Genomic DNA, 22,983 nt, shown 5'->3' with positions numbered 1-22,983 from the left:
GTGAAAGAAATCATCTAAGAAGAGGGTGTAGCATAAGAAGAGATCCAAGAAGGGTGAAGGACAGAGCCCCAAGAAACACCAGCGTTCAAGAACCAACTTGTGCCTGCAGAGACAATATTATGAGCCTGGGCTCTGGGCCTGGGCTGCCTAGGTTGGGATTTCTCCCTCCACAACTTACTAGCCGTGTGACACTGGGAAAGTGACTAAACCTCTCTGTTTCCATTTCATCTATTAAATGGGATGATAATGACATACATTTCATTAGGTTGTTGGAGGAATACACGTTAAGTACTTAAGACAGTTGTTTTTTTTTTTTTTGAAATGTAATATCTGCAAAGAAGACAGAGTCTATTTAAGTAGACTCTTTCTTTTTTTTAAATTAAAAAAGAAAAAAGAATAGGCAGAGAATAAGAAATGGTACAAAATGTAGTAGGATTGGAATGTCAGACAGATGAGTTGCGGGCAACAGTGAAAATTAGTGCTATAGGTGTAAATTTAGATCAGATGGTACCGTGCTTGAAGGCCAAAAAAAGAGGTTTAGAGTTTGTTCTATAGACAACTGTGATGCAATTTGAGGGTATAATCCAAGATGTGTTTAGGGCTTCTCCAGAAACCACCTTCAGGTACCTTCTTTTTTCCGTCTGAGTCTCTCCTAAACACAGTCATGGTAGAACCATGCCAAGCAGAACCAGGAGCTCGAGAGACTCTTCTGCACTCACTTCACATCAAGGAGGATGCCTGAGCATGTGTAACTTGATGGCCACTGCATCCTTAGTACAAGACTCTGACATTAAGTCCTGGCCTCTGCTTCAAGGAGCTCACACTTGGGAGAGATTGCTTTAGGACAAGGTACTAGCAATACTCCTATGCATACATATATATAAATATCTACATATGTATATGGGATTGAGCAATTTAAATAGAAAACAATGGATAATTTATTCCTAATGAGGAGTCAGAGAAGCCTTCAGAGAAGAGGAATTATGAGTTATCCTTTTAGGACAGGCTTGTGCTTGGGGCACAAACCCTCCTCAAGGCAACCACAGATTCTTCCTGGTTCAGCCTTGGGCTGCTTCCTTCCTTGTAGTTAGGAAGTGGAACTTGGAGACTCCTCTCTTCTGAATTTCTGTGTTCTGCTTCCTGGAATTCAGCTTCTCTACAACTCAGGTAGCAATATTAATAGTAGTTGTAGAAGCAGCAGGTGGCCGCAGTAGTAAACATCTATTGAGCCCTTAACTACACGCTGAGCATCACATTGAGATCTTAGATACAACCTCCAGGTTTGTCCTGACAACAGTCTTATCAGGTAAGTATTATTATTCCCCTTTTACTGAAAAGGGAATTGAGGCTCAGAGAGAGTAGGTCGCTTGCCTTAGGGACCTGCACAGAGTAACAGTGGAACTGAGAGTTGAAGGCAGGTCCACTCAACTCCGGTGCCCATGCTCCCCACCAGCTATGCTATGCTATCTCCCGCTGGCTCCTCCTTCCACCTTCCAAACGGGTGACAGCCCCAGTCTCAAGTACAGTCACAGAGGTGGTGACTTATAGCATTGGACAGGTACTACAGAAGTGATGCTTTCCTGACTCGAGGCTCAGGGGCGCAGAAAGGAACACCGAACCCCTGGGATAGCTCTCAACTTAAGTGTATATAAGAACACCAGGGAGTTATCTAAAAATGCAGATTCCTGGGCTGCAATCTTAGAGAGTCTGGTTTCTAGGTCTGGATGAGGCCTTGCAATCTGCATTTGAATGAACACCCTACCACCACTCTGGAGATTTTGATGCCGGTGCTCTATGTTGTGAGGGGTACTGCCTGGGCAGGGGCATTGTGTGTGTGTGTGTGTGTGCGCGCACACGTGCGTGCACACGTGTGTCGATGTATTGCCTGCGTGTGCATGCCACATCTTCTAGTTCAAGGGTGGTTCTAGTAAAGCTCAATGGAGGGCGGGTATAGATGTGCACTGCATACAACCCACTTCAGAGGAGCTTTGTCTAGAGAGACTTTCATTGCCTTCTTTAGATTTCACCATTTGAGGCTGGACTTAGCAGTGAGGGTGACCAGATACCCGTTACAAAGGATCATCTTCCTACGAAAACTTCTGCTCAGCATGTTCAAAAAAACTTTTTGGCAGGAAGTCATTTGTCCCCTTTTTCTGGACCTGGGAACAGCAGTAGGAAGTGCTCAGGCCTTTTCCCAAATATAATATCTGACCATTTGAAGGCTGAGAATCCTTTCTGCCCATGGCCTCCTGGGACTCTGAGTGGCCTGCCTGCTGGTCAGGGGCACCAAGCATCCCCACACTGGGATGTGGGAAAGATGGTCTCTGCCCTCGAGGACTTAAGGTCTGGGGGGGGAGACAGAACAGACCCATGTGAAAGAGTCAGGCACACAAATATAACAAAGCTAAGCCAGATGCAAATCCACACAGCTGTGAGAATCCAAGTGCAGACGTGACTCTGGACTCAAGGTCCGACATTCAGTGAAAGAGAAGCAGGAGGAAGTTGCGTGTGGGGTGTCGGTGAGCCACCAGAAGGGCCTTCGCAGGGGAGGTCGCATGCGTTCATTCGTAGACTCTCCTCAAGCACTTACAGCGGGCTCTGCTGCTGGTGAGCACGGCAGCCCCAAAGTCAGCCTTTTGGGGAACACGGTGCTGACTGCCCAGGGAGTCTGGGGCACCACATAATGCACAGCACATGGAGGCAGCCCAGGTGGGTCATCAGGGCAGGCCTCCTTAAGACAGCAAGGCTTTCATCAGATTCCTGAAGGCAGCCCTGCCCCTGACTTTAGGGAAGTCAGCACGAAGTACAAAGGAAGGCCCACCTGTGGCCTTCCCACCTCCTCTTTCCATCCTGGCTCGTATGCCTGTGTATCATGTGGACACCTCAGGCCTCAAGTGTAAACTCCATCAATACACCACCCTCCCCACTTGGCCAGCCTTCAGGCCTAGAGTTATGATCTACCCTCAGGAGGACTAATCTAGAAAACAGGGTCTTGCCGGCCTGGAAGTGAGCTGTTTGGACAGGGGATTGGGAATCCTGGGTCTACAGGGGTGAGCGATCTGGAGGTGGGTGCACAGCCAGTGGGCAGACAGGTTCCCTCCTCCCCACAGGCTTCTCACTCTGTGGGGGAACACAGCTGCATGAGGGCCAACATGGGCCTCTGTAGCTCAGGGCATGGGCAGGGGGTCAGACTGCAGGTCTAAGCACAGTTCTGCCCAAAGGATGAGTCAACATTAGCTAAATCAAAGGTGGAGGGATGGGGCAGAGGGGGGGCTTCCCACAGAAGGAATAACCAGTGCAAGATCCCTAGGGTGGGAAAAGCCTGGTTCACCTCCCTAAAAGCAGGAGTGTGGGGAGAGCCGAGGTGAGACTGGAGAACAGACAGGGGCCTCAAGGGCCAAGATAAGGATTTGACTTTACAAAGGACACAGGCAAGACATGGTGGGCCAGGGAAAGGTCATTTTGAATGGAGCAAGAACGTTCCTACCAAACGAAGCTCGTGTGATACCAGGAGGCATTTGATGGGAGAAGAGAGAGCAAGCACTTCACTTTGGCTGGGCCTCGGAGTACTGAGAAAGGCCTGAGAAGGAAAGAAAAAAGAACAATTGTGGAGGACTTGTAGGCATGTAGGAAGGGGTCAGGGTCATCAGGGTAAGCACAGAGCCTCTGGGAGGAACGCTTAAAGAATGAGGCTGGGAGCCAGATTCTCTCTTGATGCTGTGCTGACCATTGAAATAAGGCCAAATAATCTGCCACATTTAACACCTTTCTGCTCTAGGACTGCTCCCTATGTTTGAGTCATAGTACTGTACATGGATGCGATTTTTGTGTTTTTCTGTGTGATTTCAGTGTCCTGAAATTCTTTCTGGATTGGCAACACATCCCCTTGTCCACTTAGTAAATAGGACCACGTTTATGCTTTGGGCTACGTTTTACAGTCATCACTGAATGCTTGTTTCCTTTTCGTGTCATTTATTTTTTATAATTAGTGCTGACACTCTCGTTACTTAATGCCTATGGAATTATGAATACATTAGGCCACAATAAGAATTGTCCCTGAAGTCTGTAAGCAGATGTTGGGGTGTGTGTGTGTGTGTGTGTGTGTGTGTGTGTTTGTGTGTTTGTGTGTTTGTAATAACGGTGCTTACATAATCTCAATAACCAAGCCCTGGGGACTCACACTCAGAGACAGAACAGTTGGCTTAAATTAGGTTTCCATGTGAAATATGGTATCACTATTTTTTTCCTAGCATTGTGGGAAAGTATATGGAAAATGATTTGACTGATAGGAAATAAATCTGGATGTGTGACCAGAACTGAGGCACAAACCACTTGGTGGTCTGTGTCTGCTCTGTGAAGCAGGTCTCTCCAGGGGAAGATAAGTTAACCCTTTCAAGTCCCTGCACTAATAAGTCACTGTGTGGTACCAGAATAGCCTGAAAGTACGGAGACTTTGCAAAGACACTGATTTGCCATCAATTTCAACAGGAAAGGAGCTAAAGGCATAGAAAGAATATAGCCAGAGGCCTCAAGAACTAATGCATCGGGTGTCTTTGAAGAACCATTTTAACTTTTCAGGATTTCATTTTTATTTTAAGGAGATGGATTTGGATTTCTAGCCCAGAGTCAATGATGTTATGATTCTGAGTGTTTTCTGATGATTTCTTAGAGCAGGATAGGGCTTATCAAAACTAATCACACCAAAGGAAGAATTGGTTGGAAGCATTAATGACATTCAGTCTTTACTGGCAAAATAATGTCTTGGTCTAGAGAGCCAGAGTTTCACCAGCCTGGTGACTTTTAACTGGGTAACCAGGTGAAGGGACAAAGCTTGGAGACAGTGAGCCAGGGATTGCTCACAGCTGCAGGTGAGGGGCTGGTTCTGGGAATCCCAAAGGGCTCCTGTGTGCTCAAAGCAGTCCCAGGAGATCAAACGAATGGTTATCTTCTTCCAAGAGGCTCTTAATTCCTTGCAGGATGATCTGGACTATGGCTTGTCCTAGGGGTCTGATTCCAGATCTGTTCTCCTGATGTTTCACGTGAGTTCAGCCAAGTCCAGAGCAGGTAGAGGTCGGTGGTGCCTGCTCAGAGCCCACTGGGCTCGTGCTGGGCTCAGGGGTGGCAGGTGGCCCATCACATTTTGCTTCAGCAAATTTCAGAAGGGAGGAGACCAATTGTTACTGCAGTGCTCCTGGCTGCTACCAGATTATAACCCTGTTTTAGCACTGAAACTCTCTGTTGCTATTTCCCTATTTGTTTTTGTGTAGGGAGAGGAAAGACATGTTCAGCATCGATCTCTTCTGTTCTGCTTTTTTCATTTTTTTAATCATTTTTTGGTACTCTTCTCGGTACCTTCTCCTTTGATTCCATCTCTGTCTTCAAATGTGCATCTCTTATTGAGTGCTTAGAAGGACCTACCAGTGCCAGCCAAGTTTACAAAAACTAGCTCCCTTCATCAGCTGAAAGAGCACCAGCCTGGGAGTCCTAGCTTTGACATCAACAAGAATTGTGACCTTGGCAAATCATTTCTCCCATGAGCCTTGGATTCTTGAGCTGGAAGAATGGGGTTGGACTGCCCTCTGTGGTTGCTGCCAGCACTAAATGCCATTCATTCCTCTCATTTTATTTGGAGGGAGGGAGTCAGGGAAGTGGTTGCCTTAGACCTTGAACTCTTTTTTCCCTGCAGGCTTCTCTGTTCAGGCTTCACTCTCGTTCAAGCCAGGGAAATGAGTTGCTCCCCAGGTTTCAGCACTGTTGCTAAACCAAGTACAACTAATGGGCCATGTGGGGTCAAGACCAAGGCTTTGATCTATTAACAACTGAACTTACCAGCCCAGACCTTAGCCAGGATGGAGAAAGTAACGTAAGTGAACACTAGTGTCCAAGCACCAAAGTACAGGTAGCAGCAAAATAATCTTAGAGATTAAGCAAAGGATTTTGAGGCTGCATACCATAAAGGGGGGACTTTAGTAGTAGATTATTATTAAATATTATACTCCAGTCTGTGTAGTAGAAAAGACAAATCTCATTAGACTAAATTTAAGCCTAGAGCAGGAGAACAGTATATACATTAGGCATTTACTGAGTGGTTAATAGGGACACCTCTGGGCCACACACCTCGGTTCAAATTCAGGCTTTGCCACCTATTGGTTGAGGACCTTGAGCAAGTCTCTTAGGCCCTCTGTCCCTCATTCGTCATCTATAAAATGAGCACAGTTACAGTTCCTGACTCTTAGGATTGTTGTGAGAGATACATGAGTCAACATATATGAAGTGCTATATTGCTTCTATTATTTAGTCATTTGAGGAGCATACTAGATAATGCTTTTGTGAAAGATAGTTCAAAAAATTTTTTTTGCATTTTTTCATTTAATATTACGCATTTTACTGTTTGACAAATGGACTTTCATTTTTGGGCTAAGTGCATTGATTGCATTTATTCTTGCTCTTTCGGTCAAATACATTTAAATCATAGTTATCCTTAGGCCTTGTTTTCTTATGGTCTCATGGAATTTTACAGCTGAAAAGGGATTGTATAAATTACCTTTCAGCCTCATTTTAAAGATGAAGATGAAGAATACAGAGAGGTTGATTCCATTGCAAAGCAGTGATGGAGCTAGAGCTTCAATTCAGTCTCTTGGCTGGGTCCTTCATTTCCTAATACTAAACTGACTTTTAAAAAAAAAACATTTTTCGTATGGAAAAGTATGTATCAAGCTTCCAGCGCATGGTTTCAGTGGATGCCCCTCTCTGCATTCTGCAGGTGAGCTCCTGGGTGACGTGGCTGATCCTCACGGCGGGCTCCATGGAGGAGAAGCGGGAAGTCTTCTCGTATTTGGTGCACGTGGCCAAATGCTGCTGGAACATGGGCAACTACAACGCCGTCATGGAGTTCTTGGCCGGCCTCAGGTATGGGCGGTGGGGAATATGGTTTTCTGGGGGGTTTCCTCTTACCAGCTGAATGGCACTGAATTAATTGTCTGGGTAACCATATTTACCCAAACCAGGCAATTAGTAGTGATTATTTGGGGGAAATAACCTCTGCTAGCACCACAATCCGTGTCCCTCAAAGATGCTGCAGAATTCAGAAGTCACGATCCTAATTCGCTGGGTCTGCTCTGATCCCATGCTCTTGGCCAAGCTAAGTATCTGATTGCATAACTCCATCAACCCCATCACTGACCTGTCTCTTCCCCTGCCTGCCCTGTAAGCCCTACTGTTACCTATCTCTTCCCAGCTCTGCCTTACAAATTACCCCAGCACTATAAGCTCCCAACTACTGACTGCCCTTAGCAATAACAGTGGCTACCACTGATAATAAGCATTGAATAATGTTAGCTCTCATTTTTATTGAACACTTACTATGTGTCAAGCATTGGACTAAGCATGTTCCATGCATTAAATCTTTTAATTCTCAGAACAGTTTTTGAGGTAGATACTATTATTATTCCCACACCATACAAAAGAAGAAACTTCTAACTAAGGCAAGAAGAAATTAAGTCATTCGCCCAAGGTCACCTGGCATGGCCGGGATGTGACTGCAGGCCACCTTGAGTTCAGAGTCCGTGCCCTTAACCTCTGTGATATCCTGCTCTTACACCTTCTCCATCAAGCTAATAATAAGATCACCATTCTGCCAATAAAGCCTCCCGCCTTATTCCGTTTCAGCTTCGGTTACCTTGCACAAAGTAGCTGCTCCGCACTCTTGCAGGTGAAAGTGTGGTGTGAAGGAGAAGAGTATGACTGGTCGAATGAGAATAGCAGAGAATCAAATCCTGGCTCCCCCCCCGAATAGCTGTGTGATCTGGGCAAGTTACTTGACTTCACTGAGCCTCAGTTTCTTCATCTGTAAATGGGGACAATAATGAAAAGCACCTACCCCTTTACATAGGATTTAATGTGATAATGTAAAGTGTTGAGTATGTGTGTCTGGCATGTAGTAAGGCTCCAGAAAGAGGACCTGTGATTGCTGTTGTTGTTGTCTGAGATTCACCTTCCCAATGAGGGTTCTATAAATCTGTAGATAGATCTATAAATAGATCTTGCTTCATAACATTTCAAGGTTTTTCTTTGATTCTCCAGGCCCTACATAGGGATTCAGGGTTGGGGGTGGAGGGGAAAATTCTGAGTTGGAAATTTTTTTGTCCTTTTGAACTTTCTCAACTAAGAATAAACTCAAATGATCATGTCATTGGCATTTAAAATGGTCATACAAATGCACCAAGCATAGCTCGAAAGAAGGAAAAATAGGAAAAATACTGGGAGAATAGGAGGCTTTATCCAGATGATTTGCTTCTCTTTGTGATAAATTTTCTACAAAGAACTTGTGTTACTTTTCTTAAAAAAAAAAAAAAAAAAAGAATGATCATATTATGATAAAATAGTTCTATTTTAATGGTGCTTATCCTCTGTATTTGACTGGCAAACTGGTGCAGACTGTTGTCTGGGGACTTCACGTCTTCTCTTCTGGATGTCACTGTCCTCACAGCTTGGCAGCTGGCTCCCTCCACAGTGAACGATCCAAAAGAGCAAGGCAGAAGCTGCAGTACCTTTTATGTCCTGGCCTCAGGAGTAACACACTGTCACTTCTGCCATATTGGACTGGTCACATAGGACCAGCACTGATTCCTTATGTGTGGGGACCGCACTGCAGCAGGACGTGTGGATCTTTGGAGGTTGGCTGCCACATACCATGTATTAGAGCAGGGGTCTCCAACCGGTAGTGGTCCATGGCCTGTTAGGAACCGGGCCGCACAGCAGGAGATGAGTGGCAGGTGAGCGAGAGAAGCTTCATCTGTATTTACAGCCACTCCCCATCGCTCGCATTACCAGCTGAGCTCCACCTCCTGTGAGATCAGTGGCGGCATTAGATTCTCATAGGAGCTCTACTGTGAACTGCACATGCGAGGGATCTAGGTTGTGCACTCCTTATGAGAATCTAATGCCTGATGATTTGAGGTGGAGCTGAGGCGGTGACGCTAGCGCTGGGGAGCAGCTACAAATACAGATTATCATTAGCAAAGAGGTTTGACTACACAGAGACTATAATAAGTCAATTGCTTGCAGACTCATAGCAAAACCCCATCAGTGAGTGGCAAGTGACAATTAAGCTGCATCTTACGGAGCAGACTGGACATAAGCAACACACTTCAGGTGTCACTGTCTCCCATCACCCCCAGATGGGACCATCTAGTTGCAGGAAAACAAGCTCAGGGCTCCCACTGATTCTGCATTATGGTGAGTTGTATAATTATTTCATTATATATTACAGTGTAATAATAATAGAAATAAAGTGCAGAATAAATGTAATGCGCTTGAATCATCCCGAAACCATCCGCCTCCCCCACCCGTGGTCCGTGGAAAAATTGTCTTCCATGAAACCTGTCTCTGGTGCCAAAAAAGTTGGGGACCGCTGTATTAGAGACTCTCTTGATACAAGAATGGCCTCAGAATGACCCGTGGAGGCCTTGGGTGAATGGGACTTTTAGACCCAACTTAGTTTGAATTCAAAATCCAAGAAGTCCATAGAGTCAGGTAACTCTTTCTTAGATGAGGAATAACCTCAAACCAGCTAAACCTCACCACTGATTCCTGGGCACCCCAGACCCACTGCTACCTAGTTTCATGCTCTTATATTTGGCTTAAAACCGAACTGATCTTTACAAATAGATGGGTAAAAGTACCAAGTTTAATAGCTCTTTGGCTGGAACAATATATACAGGAGGTAAGTTGCTAGATATCCTTATGATGGAATGATCGTGGAGGAAGAGCTCATGTGTGTACTTTCAGGTTTGAAAATATTTAGATTACAGGTAATTGAACTACACCAAGATAACTGAAAGTTTTTTATTTTTAAAACGATTAGATGAGAAGGGGGCGCTTACTGTTAAGTGACTGCTTTTCTGTATACTTTGTACATTTTGCTTCCTCAAACTAAATTCTCAGCTGTTTACAGGAAACAGAAGTACAAAGATTTACATATAACAAGATTTACTCAATTTTAATGTCAATATAAAATAACCCAAGTGTCAACTACACCTCAATTTTAAAATAATAAAATAAAATAACCCAAATGAACAACAATAGAAAAATGAAGGTAATAACATGATGCAGCCATACAATGGAATATTATTTAGCCACCAAAAATTATGTCTATAAAAAATTTTTAATATCATTGGAAAACAAGTAACATAAAATACATAAAACTACATGGAAACAAAGCAGTCTATACTTAATAACCTCAGCAATATTTATACAACAAAATTTATAAAATGTTTAGACCAGAGAGACACAAATAGAATAAATACTGGAAGGAAATATACCTAATGTTGTCTGTGGGTGGAAGAACTATGGGTGGATTTTCTATATTTTTGGTATTTTCCAGGTCGTCTACGATGGGCGTCTACTACCTTTATAATCATAAAAAGAAATAAAGGTTTTTTAAAAGTGTCAATTCTCAATCTAACAAAAAATCATTGATCTTTACTGAGGTTTGTCTTTTGCCCCCCAAAGTAGTATGACGGCTCCTACTCACGGAAAGAAGGATGATTAAATAATGAGAACCAAGTCTCATTCATGTATTCACTTCATTTATTTAAACCTCTACTCCGTGGCCCCTAAAGGATTCTCACCACCTTATAAGGAACTGGTTGTAGAACAAGCTGAACTTAGTGGGGTGAAATCAGGAGACAATTTTATTTTTCTGACCTCACTGTCTTTCAAACCTGCCAATTGACTCTCCTTCCCCCGACTCTGGGTCGTGTCTCTGGGGACGCTGTGTCTTTCCTGGTCACTTCTGTGGTTAATAAGCAGTCTCATTCACCTACGCCCATGAGCGTGAATGAACCTGAGAATCGTACGGCAATGCCACAAAAGCAGGTTGCCTAAGAGTACCTACAGCGTGACACCATTTGTATGAAGTTTAAAAATGCACAAACAATTCTACAAACTGCTTAGCGATATCTGCCTGTGTTGGGAAAGTATCAGGAATTGTAAGGGAAGGAGAGCACTAAAGTCGCAGTTGTGGTCCCCTGTGGTGAGAGAGGGAGGAGGATGTGCTCGTGGAGGAATCCACTGGGGCCTCAATCATATTATTAATGCTTTATTTTTTTAAACTGAGAGGTTGATGTGTGGGAGTTTGTCATGTTGTGCTTCTTTATGTCTTTTGGATATCATAGATATTACATAATGATCTTTTAATCCAGTCTGATATAAATCAAAACTTCAACTTCTCATTTAAAGCTTCACTCTTTCCCCAATTTTGCAGCCCAACCAGTCTCAGAAAGCTGCGGTAGTGTGGGAAGATATAGTTTATCTTTTCTCTCCCTCTCCCTCCAGCTCAGGGTCCCTGCAGAAAAAATGGGCAGGAGAGGAGAGGAGAAGGGTGGAGGGGTAAAGGGAGCCCGTCTTACTTGACTGGGGCAGTGGTGATCTGGCCTTGGAGCCCCCATTGAGAGCCGTGAGGGGTGATTTCAGGGTTACTGCCTAGTTACCTGCCTTAACTTCACCCACTGTCCCATAACGACCTCCCTGCACCATTACCTGGTAAGGGGCAGTGCACCTCTGGCCTGGCTGACTACTCAGTCCTCCCCCCTACAGTGTCTAGTTCTGGAAGTCCTACCCTCACAGACTCTTTCCACTAAGGTCACCTCACTGGCAGGCGTTTCAAGATAACTCAGGCCCCACTGACTCTCAAGAGTCCATTCCTGACTCACAGAAACACCCAGCGCTTTGCCCGCCCAGACTCTGCAAATGCGAGCCACGCCCGCTGGAACCTTCTCCCTCATGTTGCCGTCAGGCAGCTCAAGGCAGCGTCTCATCGTTAGACTTCCCCAAGCAAGTCACACACCAGTCAGTCTCTGACCAACAACCTGCCGGGACACGGATCAGCCTCTCCATGGAGTTCCCTTGAAGCCCCTGCACTTGGGTGATTTCCTCCTTCTCACATATGGTGCCCTGACAGCCCTCTCCAAAGAAGCATTCCCTACGTGGCTGCTCAGACCCAGTTCCTCTGCTGATGCAGGGTGGGAGACCTCTGAGGGCAGAGCAGTTTGCGTCTCCTGGTGCCAACCCGCTGCCTCTCTTTAGAAGGTGGGGTTCAATGTCAGCTGTTGTTCTCAGCAGCAATTTCAAAATAGGAAAAATCTCATTTAACATCCTGTTCTGCACAAATACTTTAAGATAATGTCCCTCAAGACAGGCCAGTGACTTAATGTCAAAGCTGGATTCAGTAGAAGCAATTCAACAGAAGAGGTCAAAACTGGCTTCGTGGGTATCACTGCGGGACTGGCCTAATCCAATAACATTAAAAGATCAAGATGAGTGGATGGAACACATTTTCTGTGGACGATCCTCCATAAATACTTGTAGAAACCATATTACCCAGGAAGTTTCCCTTTTGGGAAATCAGAAAAACTCAAACTTAAGTTCAGTGTCCACCTTCCGAAATTAACTCCTCCCACACGTGTGTGTTTGTTTTTTGGCTGCATTGGGTCTTCGTTGCTGTGCGCTGGCTTTCTCTAGTTGCAGCGAGCGGGGGCCACTCTTCGTTGAGGTGCGCAGGCTTCTCATTGCAATGGCTTCTCTTGTTGCGGAGCACGGGCTGTAGGCGCGTGGGCATCAGTAGTTGCAGCACGCAGGCTCAGTAGATGCAGCACGCGGGCCCTAGAGCACGTGGGCTTCAGTAGTTGCAGCGCGTGTGCTTAGTAGTTGTGGCACACAGGCTTAGTTGCTCCATGGCATGTGGGATCTTCCTGGACAAGGGATCACACCTGTGTCCCCTGCATTAGCAGGCAGATTCTTAACCACTGTGCCAACCAGGGAAGTCCCCACATGTATTTTTGTATGTATCTGTCCTATTTAATTTTGTGTTTCAATTTATTAAAGTAATATTCACATCATTTGGGGAATCCTAAATAAATATTAAAACAGAAAGAAAACATGAAAAAAAATGAATTTTGTATGGAATTTAGGCTATTTACTGTAAATTATATTATTTTTCCTTCAGTCTAAAAAAAAAATGTCATTGACTTGTAATAGGTCAAGAAAAGTTTTAAAAATGTGGCAGTTTATGGACCAGTCTGACCTGGAGACGATGAGGAGCCTGAAGGACGCCATGGCCCAGCATGAATCTTCCTGCGAGTACAGGAAGGTGGTGACCCGGGCGCTGCACATCCCCGGCTGTAAGGTGGTTCCGTTCTGCGGGGTGTTTCTGAAGGAGCTCTGTGAGGTGCTTGACGGAGCCTCCGGCCTCATGAAGCTTTGCCCGAGGTACAATTCCCAAGAAGAAACTCTAGAGGTGAGGCCTTTCAAAATCCTCATGGTCTGGAGAGTCATTGTTGCCGCCTGGCTTGTCACTCACTAAAGCCAGAAGAGAGCCCCTTCTGAACCCAGCGTTATCAGTTGTCACTGTTGTGTTGGGTAACAGTTAGGTCCTTGAACGTTCCAGAGAAAAGAATGTCAACTAACACTGTTGGGGCTTAATATTAAGTTAGCTTTAATGAGGCAATGTGAAAGTACAAGTGCAAATGGGTATTGTTTCCTGATTTTTTTTTAAAGGTTGATGGGGTTTTCTTCTCTCTTATTGGGTGGGAACGTCTGGGTGCAGGGGATACGAGAAGTCAAGCGAGAGTGGTAACTTTTTTGGATCAGTGGAAGAAAGACTAAAGGGAAGTCAACACTGCCTTCCTTTCCTCCTTTGTGGGAATCTGGTACGTCTTCTAAGGACGAGCTCCGGGCTCCTAATTGCGCTGCCTCCGTTCCCCCCGGCCCATTGCTTCTCATTCCTGACCCCCAGCGTGGAGAAGACCACAGAGCTTGGACTCAGAGCATTGGGCATTGGAGAGAAGGGGCATTGAGAAACGGAAGAAGATTTGGAAATCTCTTATATAGTGTTTAGAAATGAAAGAAGGGACTAAGAGGGGGGAACTTTACAGAGAATTTTGAGGAGTCCCATACCTGGAAGTCCCACACCGAAATCTAGAGTCATTCTCACCATGGTGACAGCACCCACTACTGACCTTACACACACACACTCTCACACTCACACACAGCCCTTCTCAGTGGCAGTGAGAAAAATCTCCTAAAACTGCAGCCTCTTCCAGGTCACCTGGGAACAAAAGCATCGCCTGGTATCAGGGAGACTTAAAACCTCTGACAGGTGCCGGCAGCACTACTGGCTTGCATCTCCCTGGCTTATGAGGGAGGGATAAAGTGCAAGAAATGGAGGAGAAAGCTTAAAGCAAGCCCCCCCAAGCTGCACCCACACTGCCTCCCTCATGTCTCAGAAGGCAGGAACACCCTATCTCATGGCCTAGCTGCCCCTCTTGTTACCAACCAGGGTTCTTGGCCTTCCCCAATCAATAGAAATTGACTAGAAGCCAGACAAGAAATTCAGGCAAGGCTTTATTGGGGCCCCTGCTGCAGCAAGGGGGAGTGAGAACAAACAATAGGTTCCCCTGCTTGCTTGCTCCCTGAGCGGGGGTGGGGAGAGCTTGTTCCTTATATGGGGTGAGGGTAGGCATGTGTCCAGGGGTCGGGCCAGAGGGGTAGCTTAGGTGTTTTGCCAACCCCTCTGGTGGTGCTGTGTGCACGGGGCATGCTCAGTACCCTGCTTTTGCTCCCCACTCTTCAAAAGTGGCAGTTGGGTATTTTTTGGTCTCTTTGTATCTTTTGGGTCTAGAATTTGCCCCAGCTGTGCATGCACCCGGTTATTTTTAGTCCCGTACAGTTTCTTTGTATTTTGTTGCTGGAGGAGAGGTGTGTCCAGGTGCAAGCACTGCAGCACTTCAGCAAAGGGTCCCAGGTCCCAGCAAAGGGTCCCCAGTCCCAGCACTGCAGCAAAGGGTCCCAGGTCCCAGCACTGCAGCAAAGGGTCCCAGGTCCCAGCAAAGGGTCCCAGGTCCCAGCCTGTCTCACTCTGACTTCTGATGGGAGAAACTTCCTGATCACAAATACAGACAATAAGAGCTTATAAACCACCAGGAAGCCTCTGTGTTACCATAAGATGTATGGGAAATAAAGCAAAATGTCCCCCTTTCTCCATCATTTTCTTGGGCCCCAGTAATTTTATCCAGTTCCATAGAATAATACACTTTTGTCATGGTTTTTCTCAATTTTCACTACAAGGATAAAATAACCCTGTCCTTCCTCTGTAAAGTGGCTAATCTTCTCCCTAGGGAACCTTGAAATAATATTGCTTTTTATGTTGTAAATTCAAAGTGGAGTGTTGATTCCTAGAGGGGCTAAAGTTGTCTTAGTGGAAACAAGAGTGAGTTTTAGTATTTCATGCGGTGAAAGGAAAAAAATGTTTTTCCTGGAGGTTTTCTTTCCCCCAGTAAAATAGGCACAAATGCCATTATTTATGACTGTTACGATTTCATTTCCCTAGCTAAGTAGGTTTTTTAGATGTAGTATGTGAAGTTGCAATCACAAATCCTCAATATATTTTTCTGTAGTTTGTAGCCGATTACAGTGGACAAGATAATTTCTTACAACGAGTGGGACAGAATGGCTTAAAGAATTCAGAGAAGGAGTCCACCGTCAATAGCATCTTTCAGATCATCAGGAGCTGCAGTCGAAGTCTGGAGACAGAGGAGGAGGACAGCTCCAGTGAAGGGAACAGCTCTAGGAAAAATTCCTTGAAGGATAAAGCCCGATGGCAGTAAGTTTTACATTTTAAAAATTGGGATGCTCATTTCTTCTTTTTCCTACTCCAGTTTGGTTTCAGATCAAACCTAATAAAAACTCACCACCTTTATCAGTAAGCTGTGCTTCTTTATCTTTAAAATTTACCAATTCTGAATTAGGATTTACCTGTCTAATCTGGCTGCTCTGTTCTAAAATTACTGCTCATAATTTAACTTCTTGCTATTACCCCTTTTTAAAAATTAGAGCTATCCTGCCATTTCTAAAAATTTAACAAATTAAATTTCAGGATTAAAACCATGATCCTTTATTTCATAGCTTCTATAAGAATGGTTTTTATTATAATATGGAGGTCCCTTGAAAAACTAAAAATAGAGTTACCATGTGATCCAGCAATCCCACACTCCTTGGGCATATATCTGGAGAAAACTCTAATTTGAAAAGATACATGCGCCTAAGTGTATATTGACAGATGAATGGATAAAGAAGTTGTGGTGCATATATACAGTGGAATACTACTCAGCCATAAAAAAGAATGAAATAATGACATTTGCAGCAACATGGATGGACTAGAGATTATCATACCAAGTGAAGTAAGTCAGACAAAGACAGATATCGTATGATATCACTTATATGTGTAATCTAAAATATGTTACAAATGAACTTATTTACAAAGCAGAAACAGACTCACAGACATAAAAAACAAATTTGTGGTTACCAAACAGGGAAGGCAGAGGGAGGGATAAATTAGGAGTTTGGGGTTAGCAGATATAAACTACTATATACAAAATAGATAAACAACAAAGTCCTACTGTGTAACACAGGGAACTAACTATATTCAATATCTTGTAATAAACTATAATGGAAAAGAATATGAAAAAGGATATATAGTATCCTTTGTAAATAGTATCCATAGTATACTTTATAAATCAAGTATACTTCAATTAAAAAAATAAAATTTAAAAAAGGGTTTTATTCATCACTAGGTGGGGCACAGGGGTGAGTATTAACGTATTTTTAAATCAAATATACTGAGTTAGTAGGGTTGGAGTTAGTCATACCCAGAAATCAGCACTGTTGCAGCTCCCCCCAACCTCTGATGATTCTAAGGCAGGTGGCATCTGCAGCTTTGTAATTGATCAGTTGTTTCAATTGCTATTTATTGACAAGCATGGCAATCTAGCCAGACATGCTTGCTTAACCCACGACCAGATGAGAAGTTCAGAAATCAGTGGTCTTAGGGCAGCATTGCATCTCTTCAAGGCCATTTACTCATGGTCAAGCCCAACTGAAATGACAGAGCCTGGCCCAGCTGGAGGAAGCCTTGAGCACCATCCAAAAGTATGACATCTACTGACTTTGACATCTTGGCTACAAAAGGTTTTATTTGTGTTGAGTACTCATGTGTCATACCTTGCGGTTGTCTCCGAGTCCTTGTGAGACATTGCTGTTTGTTTTGCAGAGCCTTTCCTGGTTGTGTGCGTGTGTACGAGCCTACACTGGGAAGGAGGACAGCGTTTTCGGAAAATAATTTTTTTGGAGTTGTAGTGCTAGAGCCTTAGAATCAGTTGTGAACACACAAATGAACGCCTTGTGTCTGAATCCCGAATGCTATTATTAAGGAGGTGAACCTGTATTCCAGGTTTCTCCAAAGTCTTTGGGCTTTTTTTCAAACCTCACTTCCTAGCTCATTCCCCCATAGAGGACCCAGGTGCTCAAAGATTAACCACTACCGCCCTTAACACAATGCCTCGTCCCTAAAGCTCAAATCTCACAAGTAGCTTCTACCAATTGTTCTTCTTAGTTGATCTCAAGTCAAAGATTATTTGAAAGTTTTCTCACTAATTTTTGCTGACATTGGTGCCACTCTATGTATAGAGAGAGGACCATCTACAAATAAGCACAAAGAAGCATCTCATAGCCACTTAAGTCCTTAATCTATATCTACCTCTATCTACCCATCTCTATACACAGTTATCTATGTATATATCTACATCCTCCCACTAAAAATTTTGTAGTTGCTTACAAAATAAATATAAATAATTGAGGATATTAAGGAAAAGGGAAAATATTTTGTAGATGCTTATATGAATAAATATAAATAATTGAAGATATTAAGGAAAAAGGAAAATAGGATAGGAAAAAATAAAACATACAGAAATGTATACTGTATAGTCTTTACAGTGGCTAAATTTTGTTCTGAGATAGTGACCATAGGAAAGAGGGAATCGGGATTCACAGTATTTGTAAAGAAAAATCAAACAGATGTTTGAGAGAAGCATGCCTGTTCCTCATACTGAGATCTGGCTGAAATTCCTTCCTTAAATCCTACTATAAGGGATACATCATCCCTGAATAGATAAAATTTCACATGACTGTTTTATAACAGCCTTCACTTGGGGCCGTGTGTGTGTGTGTGTAGGTGTAAGTGTATATATTACTTACAGGTGTCAGTCTTTCTAAAATACTTTCAGGAATGCTACCTTTGGTTGAGCCTCAGAGACCGAGCCTCTGAGCTTTCATTTACCGTCCTTTCCTTTTGCCCGGGATTCCTTCAAGTGATAAATTTCTTACCTCATAACATCACCTCTCATGAAATCTTTATTTCCAATTTTCTGCTTATTCCCTTGTCTCCTCCCTAATCATTTTATCATCTACATCCTAAGATCATTGCTCTTCCACTTCCAATTTTCCAGACTCCGCTTGTAAGCACTCTTACAAAGGGAAAAGAAGCACAAAAATGCAAATATTTCTTTTACAATACCTGTGAAGTCCTGTTGAAATCCTCACACTGAAATTTATGCACCTCAGTACCAGAAAGTTTTCTTACCCCACATGACTGCTATTTTGAAAAGAACCACTGAATGCACAAGATGGGGGTGAGGGTGTTTAATAAAACTCACGGAAACCAGATCAGTGAGCACTGTTTCTGGGACCATCTGCCAGGACTTGGGAATCCATTCCTGATCCAGAGTCCCGCATTAGAATATCCAGCACAGGGTTGTATGTGGAAAAGGGATTTCCAGATCCCAAAACCCATGGGAACTGTGCTTTGTTGTTGATTTGGCTGAAACAAAGACTCTATAAACAATAACCTCCAGCCCCTGTTCCTATGGCAGCCACCAACCCTGTGAAAATGACATCAAAGAAAGAAGGGGCAATCTCATGGTCCTTTGGTTCACGCAGCCCAAAGGGTGCTCTAATAATTTTTCTCAAATATCTCAGCTACTCCTGCCAGAACACCCATTCAAAACACTCACAGAATCCCCAGAAAAAATGATCATAAGAAGTTGAAGACCTCAGCAGGAAAGGAACAGGGTTGAAAGAATCTCAGAATGTGAGTGAGATCTTAAGGTCAACTCATCCAACTCATCATCTCCCTGTACAAATGAAGAAGTGGTACCCGGAGAGGTGAAGTCACTTGCCTAAGTGGTGCCTAGCAGAGCTGGGTCGTGAACCTGACCACGTGATCAACTTCAAGGCAGGATCTTTTCTCCTACAATGTTTCAGGCATTTCTTGTCACTGTAGAACCCTCAACTTTTTTTATTTCTAGTTCCTGTAGTTTAGGAACATCTGAATTCTAAAAATATTCCAATTACATTTCATATGACCTATAAAGCTCATTAATAATGACTTTTCAAATTTACCAGCATGAAGAATAATGAGTTTTGCCTGTGTGAGTATGTCATGAAGGCATAAAAGTAGCATATAGCACCATTGTAGGAAAATGGAAATTAAGAATATTAGTAGATAACTAATATAAGTAAATATAAGTAATATAAGTAATATATTATAATTATATTAACTAATATAAGTAATATAAGTAAATTAGTAATATAAGTAATATAAGTAAATATAAATATAAGTAGATAACAAGTTCAGACAGAACCTTAGAATGGAGGCTGCTTGGGATGAGGAAGTGCTCAAAGCTTGCAGTCACATTGTCTGGGCCTGAATCTTGCCCCCACCACTTACTATTTGTGTCACCTGGGTAGGTGACTAAATCTTACTAAGCCTCAGTTTTGTAATCTGTAAAATGGAAATGATCATAATGCTTTATAAGGTTGTTGTAAGGATTATGTGAGAGGGTGCATGTAAAATAAGGAGTTTTGCATTATAAAGGCATATAAATGGTGGCTATTGTAATTAATGCCTGCCATCACACCCTTCAAATACCAACCCAAGTCCTTAAGGCATGGGCACCGAGGCAGCAGTCACCATTTTAGGAGCAACCCTCAGTCACCCTGCCCTTCCTTACAGGAGAATGCAGAGTACTCTCTGCTCTTCCATCCCAACAACCTCCTTAGAGACTTCCCTGGAAGATGATCCAACCCACAAGGATAGAAATTAAAAAGCTGAGCATGAGGAAGTAGAGGATCTGAGAAAAGATCAGAGTTACAGGATTTGCCACACATACACACACACTTATGTGCACACACAAAATAATAAAATGATAAGAAACCAATCACTTATTCTCCACAGAGGATGGTGCAGACACATCCCAGCCTTACAAACACCTACCTCCTAACAGCCTTTAGGGACAGCTGACTGCCTCTGCCCAGCCCAGACCTTAACATGATCTCCTCCCACCAACACCCCACCCCCGGCTCTGCTGGGGGTACCTGGGGCTGGGGATACCTAGGACCCCCTCTCTTTCTCTCTCTTCCTGTCTCCTTGACCAAGTACCCAAGACCCAGTCCTGCTTCTGTGACCTGTAACAAAGAAAGCCATTTTCCCACTATCTGCAAAACATTCAGTTTAAGCTCATTTATCACTTGAATCCCAACTTGAAACTTGGACACCATTTTTACAGAGAAGCAATGTTTGTTTGGGTGGCTGTGTTTTAGGATATTGACTTTGCAAATACAAACTGGGCAATAATATTATTAATATATAACATGTCATTATTTATCAAGAGCCTACTTTTAAACAAACATTGTTCTAAATGCTTTACATATGTTAAATTAGTTAATCCTCACAGCAATTCCATTTCACTCAAGATCTCACATCTAGCAGGGCCAGAATTTAACCTCACGCAGGCTGACTTTGAAGTCCTCACACTACCGAGCTATAATTTAGAAGCTGCCTGTGGTTGAGGAAGGTGCTAGGTTAATTAAAAGCAAGAATTTGCCAGAAGCAAAGTTAAAACTCTGGATTTTATTACAGGGAATAGCTATAGCAAGTCCTTTGGAAAAGGTGTACATTTTCATCTAACAAAATTAAATTTAGGCTTATCACTCGATGAATCATGTTTATGCAATCATATTAACTTTGCAGCAGTAACAAAACTTTATGAAGAAAATACATAACCAGGATGATAAATAGCCCACTTGTCCCCTAATATAAGATTTTCATCAGGGAACATTAGAAAAGTGTTTATCTGTCAATTTATGGTTTCTAACTGAAGGGTGCTTTAGAACCTCTTCAAGGGTCGGATACAAACTTTCCTTCTCTTTTCACTCCTTGGTCCTCTCGTTAAGGCGTATGACCTAAGTTTGACTAGGCAGCTTCTTTGCTGGTAAACCACATCTTTGATTTGGTTAATGCTACTTGGTTCCTGAACAACTCTTTAAGTTCCACCTTATTCCTTCTTGTAAACCCACAGAAACTTGTCTCCTGAGAGAAGCAGGCACAGAAGTGCATAAAATTCACTATATGATCTAAGAAACAAAGCTACTAGTTTCCTTCTTGAAATGAACTTATTTCATTACAAACAATTGTCTATTTTATCTTGGGCATTAGTCCCTGGAAGAATGGCTTTTAAAGGAATTATTAACACCTAGCATTAATTCTCTTTGTGTTCTAAAATAGAACTGATGCTAAGAAAGACAGTCTCTCTCTCTCTACTTAACCTCATCTCTGAGCAGCAGAAACAGGCTCCAGAAAAGCCTCATAATTTTTCTTTCCAGACACTACTTTTTACTGATGTGTATAAAATTGATGACTAATAAGAACCTGCAGTATAAAAAAACAAACAAACAAAACAACTAATACTAAACTTTCATTGGGTTATTTGTATGGAAATATGTTAATATAAATGTTTCAGGCATTACATGAAATTTCTAAAAATCTTATATGTTCTGGTATAATGTTATGAGTCATAATTCTAGTTATTACTTTAAAATGTATATCTCAGACATAACTAAATTTCCTTGTCAATTGCATTATTATGAACTTTCATCAAATCTTTAACCGTGGTCATTTTTAAGTCTTTTGTCATTTACAGACAGTTCTGGGTGTACTCTGATGCTTTTGCAAATATGTTCCTATAAAAGGGTTTCATCTTCAAGGAATTCATGGAAAAGACTCTGACAAGTACAGGTTTCTGGTAACTGACTGTACTGCTGAACTGAATGAATAAGCATTTTCAGAACTCTAATGAAAAACTGATGAACTCATAAAAGTGCTAACAAAAGATCAAGATGAAAAAAAAAAGTTAATTACATGGGACTGAGTGAACTGATGAGGATGATTATAATTTTTGTGACTTTCTGTTTGAATTAAAAAAAAAAAAAAAAAAAAGAATTTCCCAGCCTATGTACTTAGACCATGAACTATATTCAGTGAATCAACTTCCAGAACATGTCCTATCAAGAAGAATTAAGCAAAGCTGCAACTAACATCCCAGAACTCCAGGGAGAGAAGATTCCAGGAAATGTCACAAATTTGCTTCGTATTTTTGGTTTAGGTTTGAGAAGCTGGGCACTATACACTCTACTAGGCTTTAGGGAATAAGTTAATAAACTAATAAATTAGTAAAATAAAAAAAAAAAGAAAAGTTCACTGCTGTGATTGTATGATAGTACATCCTGCTTTTCTTTATAATTTTACCACTATTATGCCTCTCTAAACAATATAGTATAGTTTTCCCTGGTTTTGAAATTTATATTAATGTAATCATACAGTATATATGCCTGTATGTCTTGCTTAAGATTTGTCCATGTTGTTGCAGGTAGTCAGCCATTGCATGTTCATTTTCATTGCTGTGCAGGATTGTGTTGTATGAATTACTGCAAATTTTATTTATACATTTTGTTGTTGCTGGACATTTGGGTTGTTTCCAGTGTTTCCAGTGTGGATGATTTGAAAAGGATATTCTGACCATCAGATTTGTGAGATCCCTTGTGGATTTCTTTTCTCTCTTAAGAATATCTATTTATGTGGGGCAAGGAAGAAGAACCTCTTGCTGTTTGAAAGCAGTAGTGGGATCCTGCTCAGGGACCAGGATCTAGACTGAGAGTCCGAGAAGCCCAGGGCTGCTGTTCATGCCTTGCCAAGGGGCAGTCGGCTGCCCAACTGCCTCAAGATCATGGGAACATTCCTTCCCAGGGATGTAT

General features: G+C 42.6%; 1 protein-coding gene across 6 annotated transcripts in view; it reads left to right on the top strand.

The window, feature by feature from the left end:
- The window catches only part of PLCE1 (phospholipase C epsilon 1), a 320,122-nt gene that overhangs the window by 226,531 nt on the left and 70,608 nt on the right, over nucleotides 1-22,983 (top strand). For all 6 annotated transcript variants that reach the window (XM_061169296.1, XM_061169454.1, XM_061169606.1 and 3 more), the window contains 3 exons: nucleotides 6,764-6,909; nucleotides 13,039-13,297; nucleotides 15,456-15,661. In XM_061169296.1, the coding sequence (XP_061025279.1) occupies nucleotides 6,764-6,909; nucleotides 13,039-13,297; nucleotides 15,456-15,661 (611 nt within the window). The remainder of the gene's footprint in view (nucleotides 1-6,763; nucleotides 6,910-13,038; nucleotides 13,298-15,455; nucleotides 15,662-22,983) is intronic.

This window comes from Eubalaena glacialis, chromosome 1, assembly GCF_028564815.1.
Source record: "Eubalaena glacialis isolate mEubGla1 chromosome 1, mEubGla1.1.hap2.+ XY, whole genome shotgun sequence".
Classification (NCBI taxonomy): Eukaryota; Metazoa; Chordata; class Mammalia; order Artiodactyla; family Balaenidae; genus Eubalaena; species Eubalaena glacialis.
Note: the sequence above shows the minus strand (reverse complement) of the source record. Positions and strands in the feature narration are given on the sequence as shown.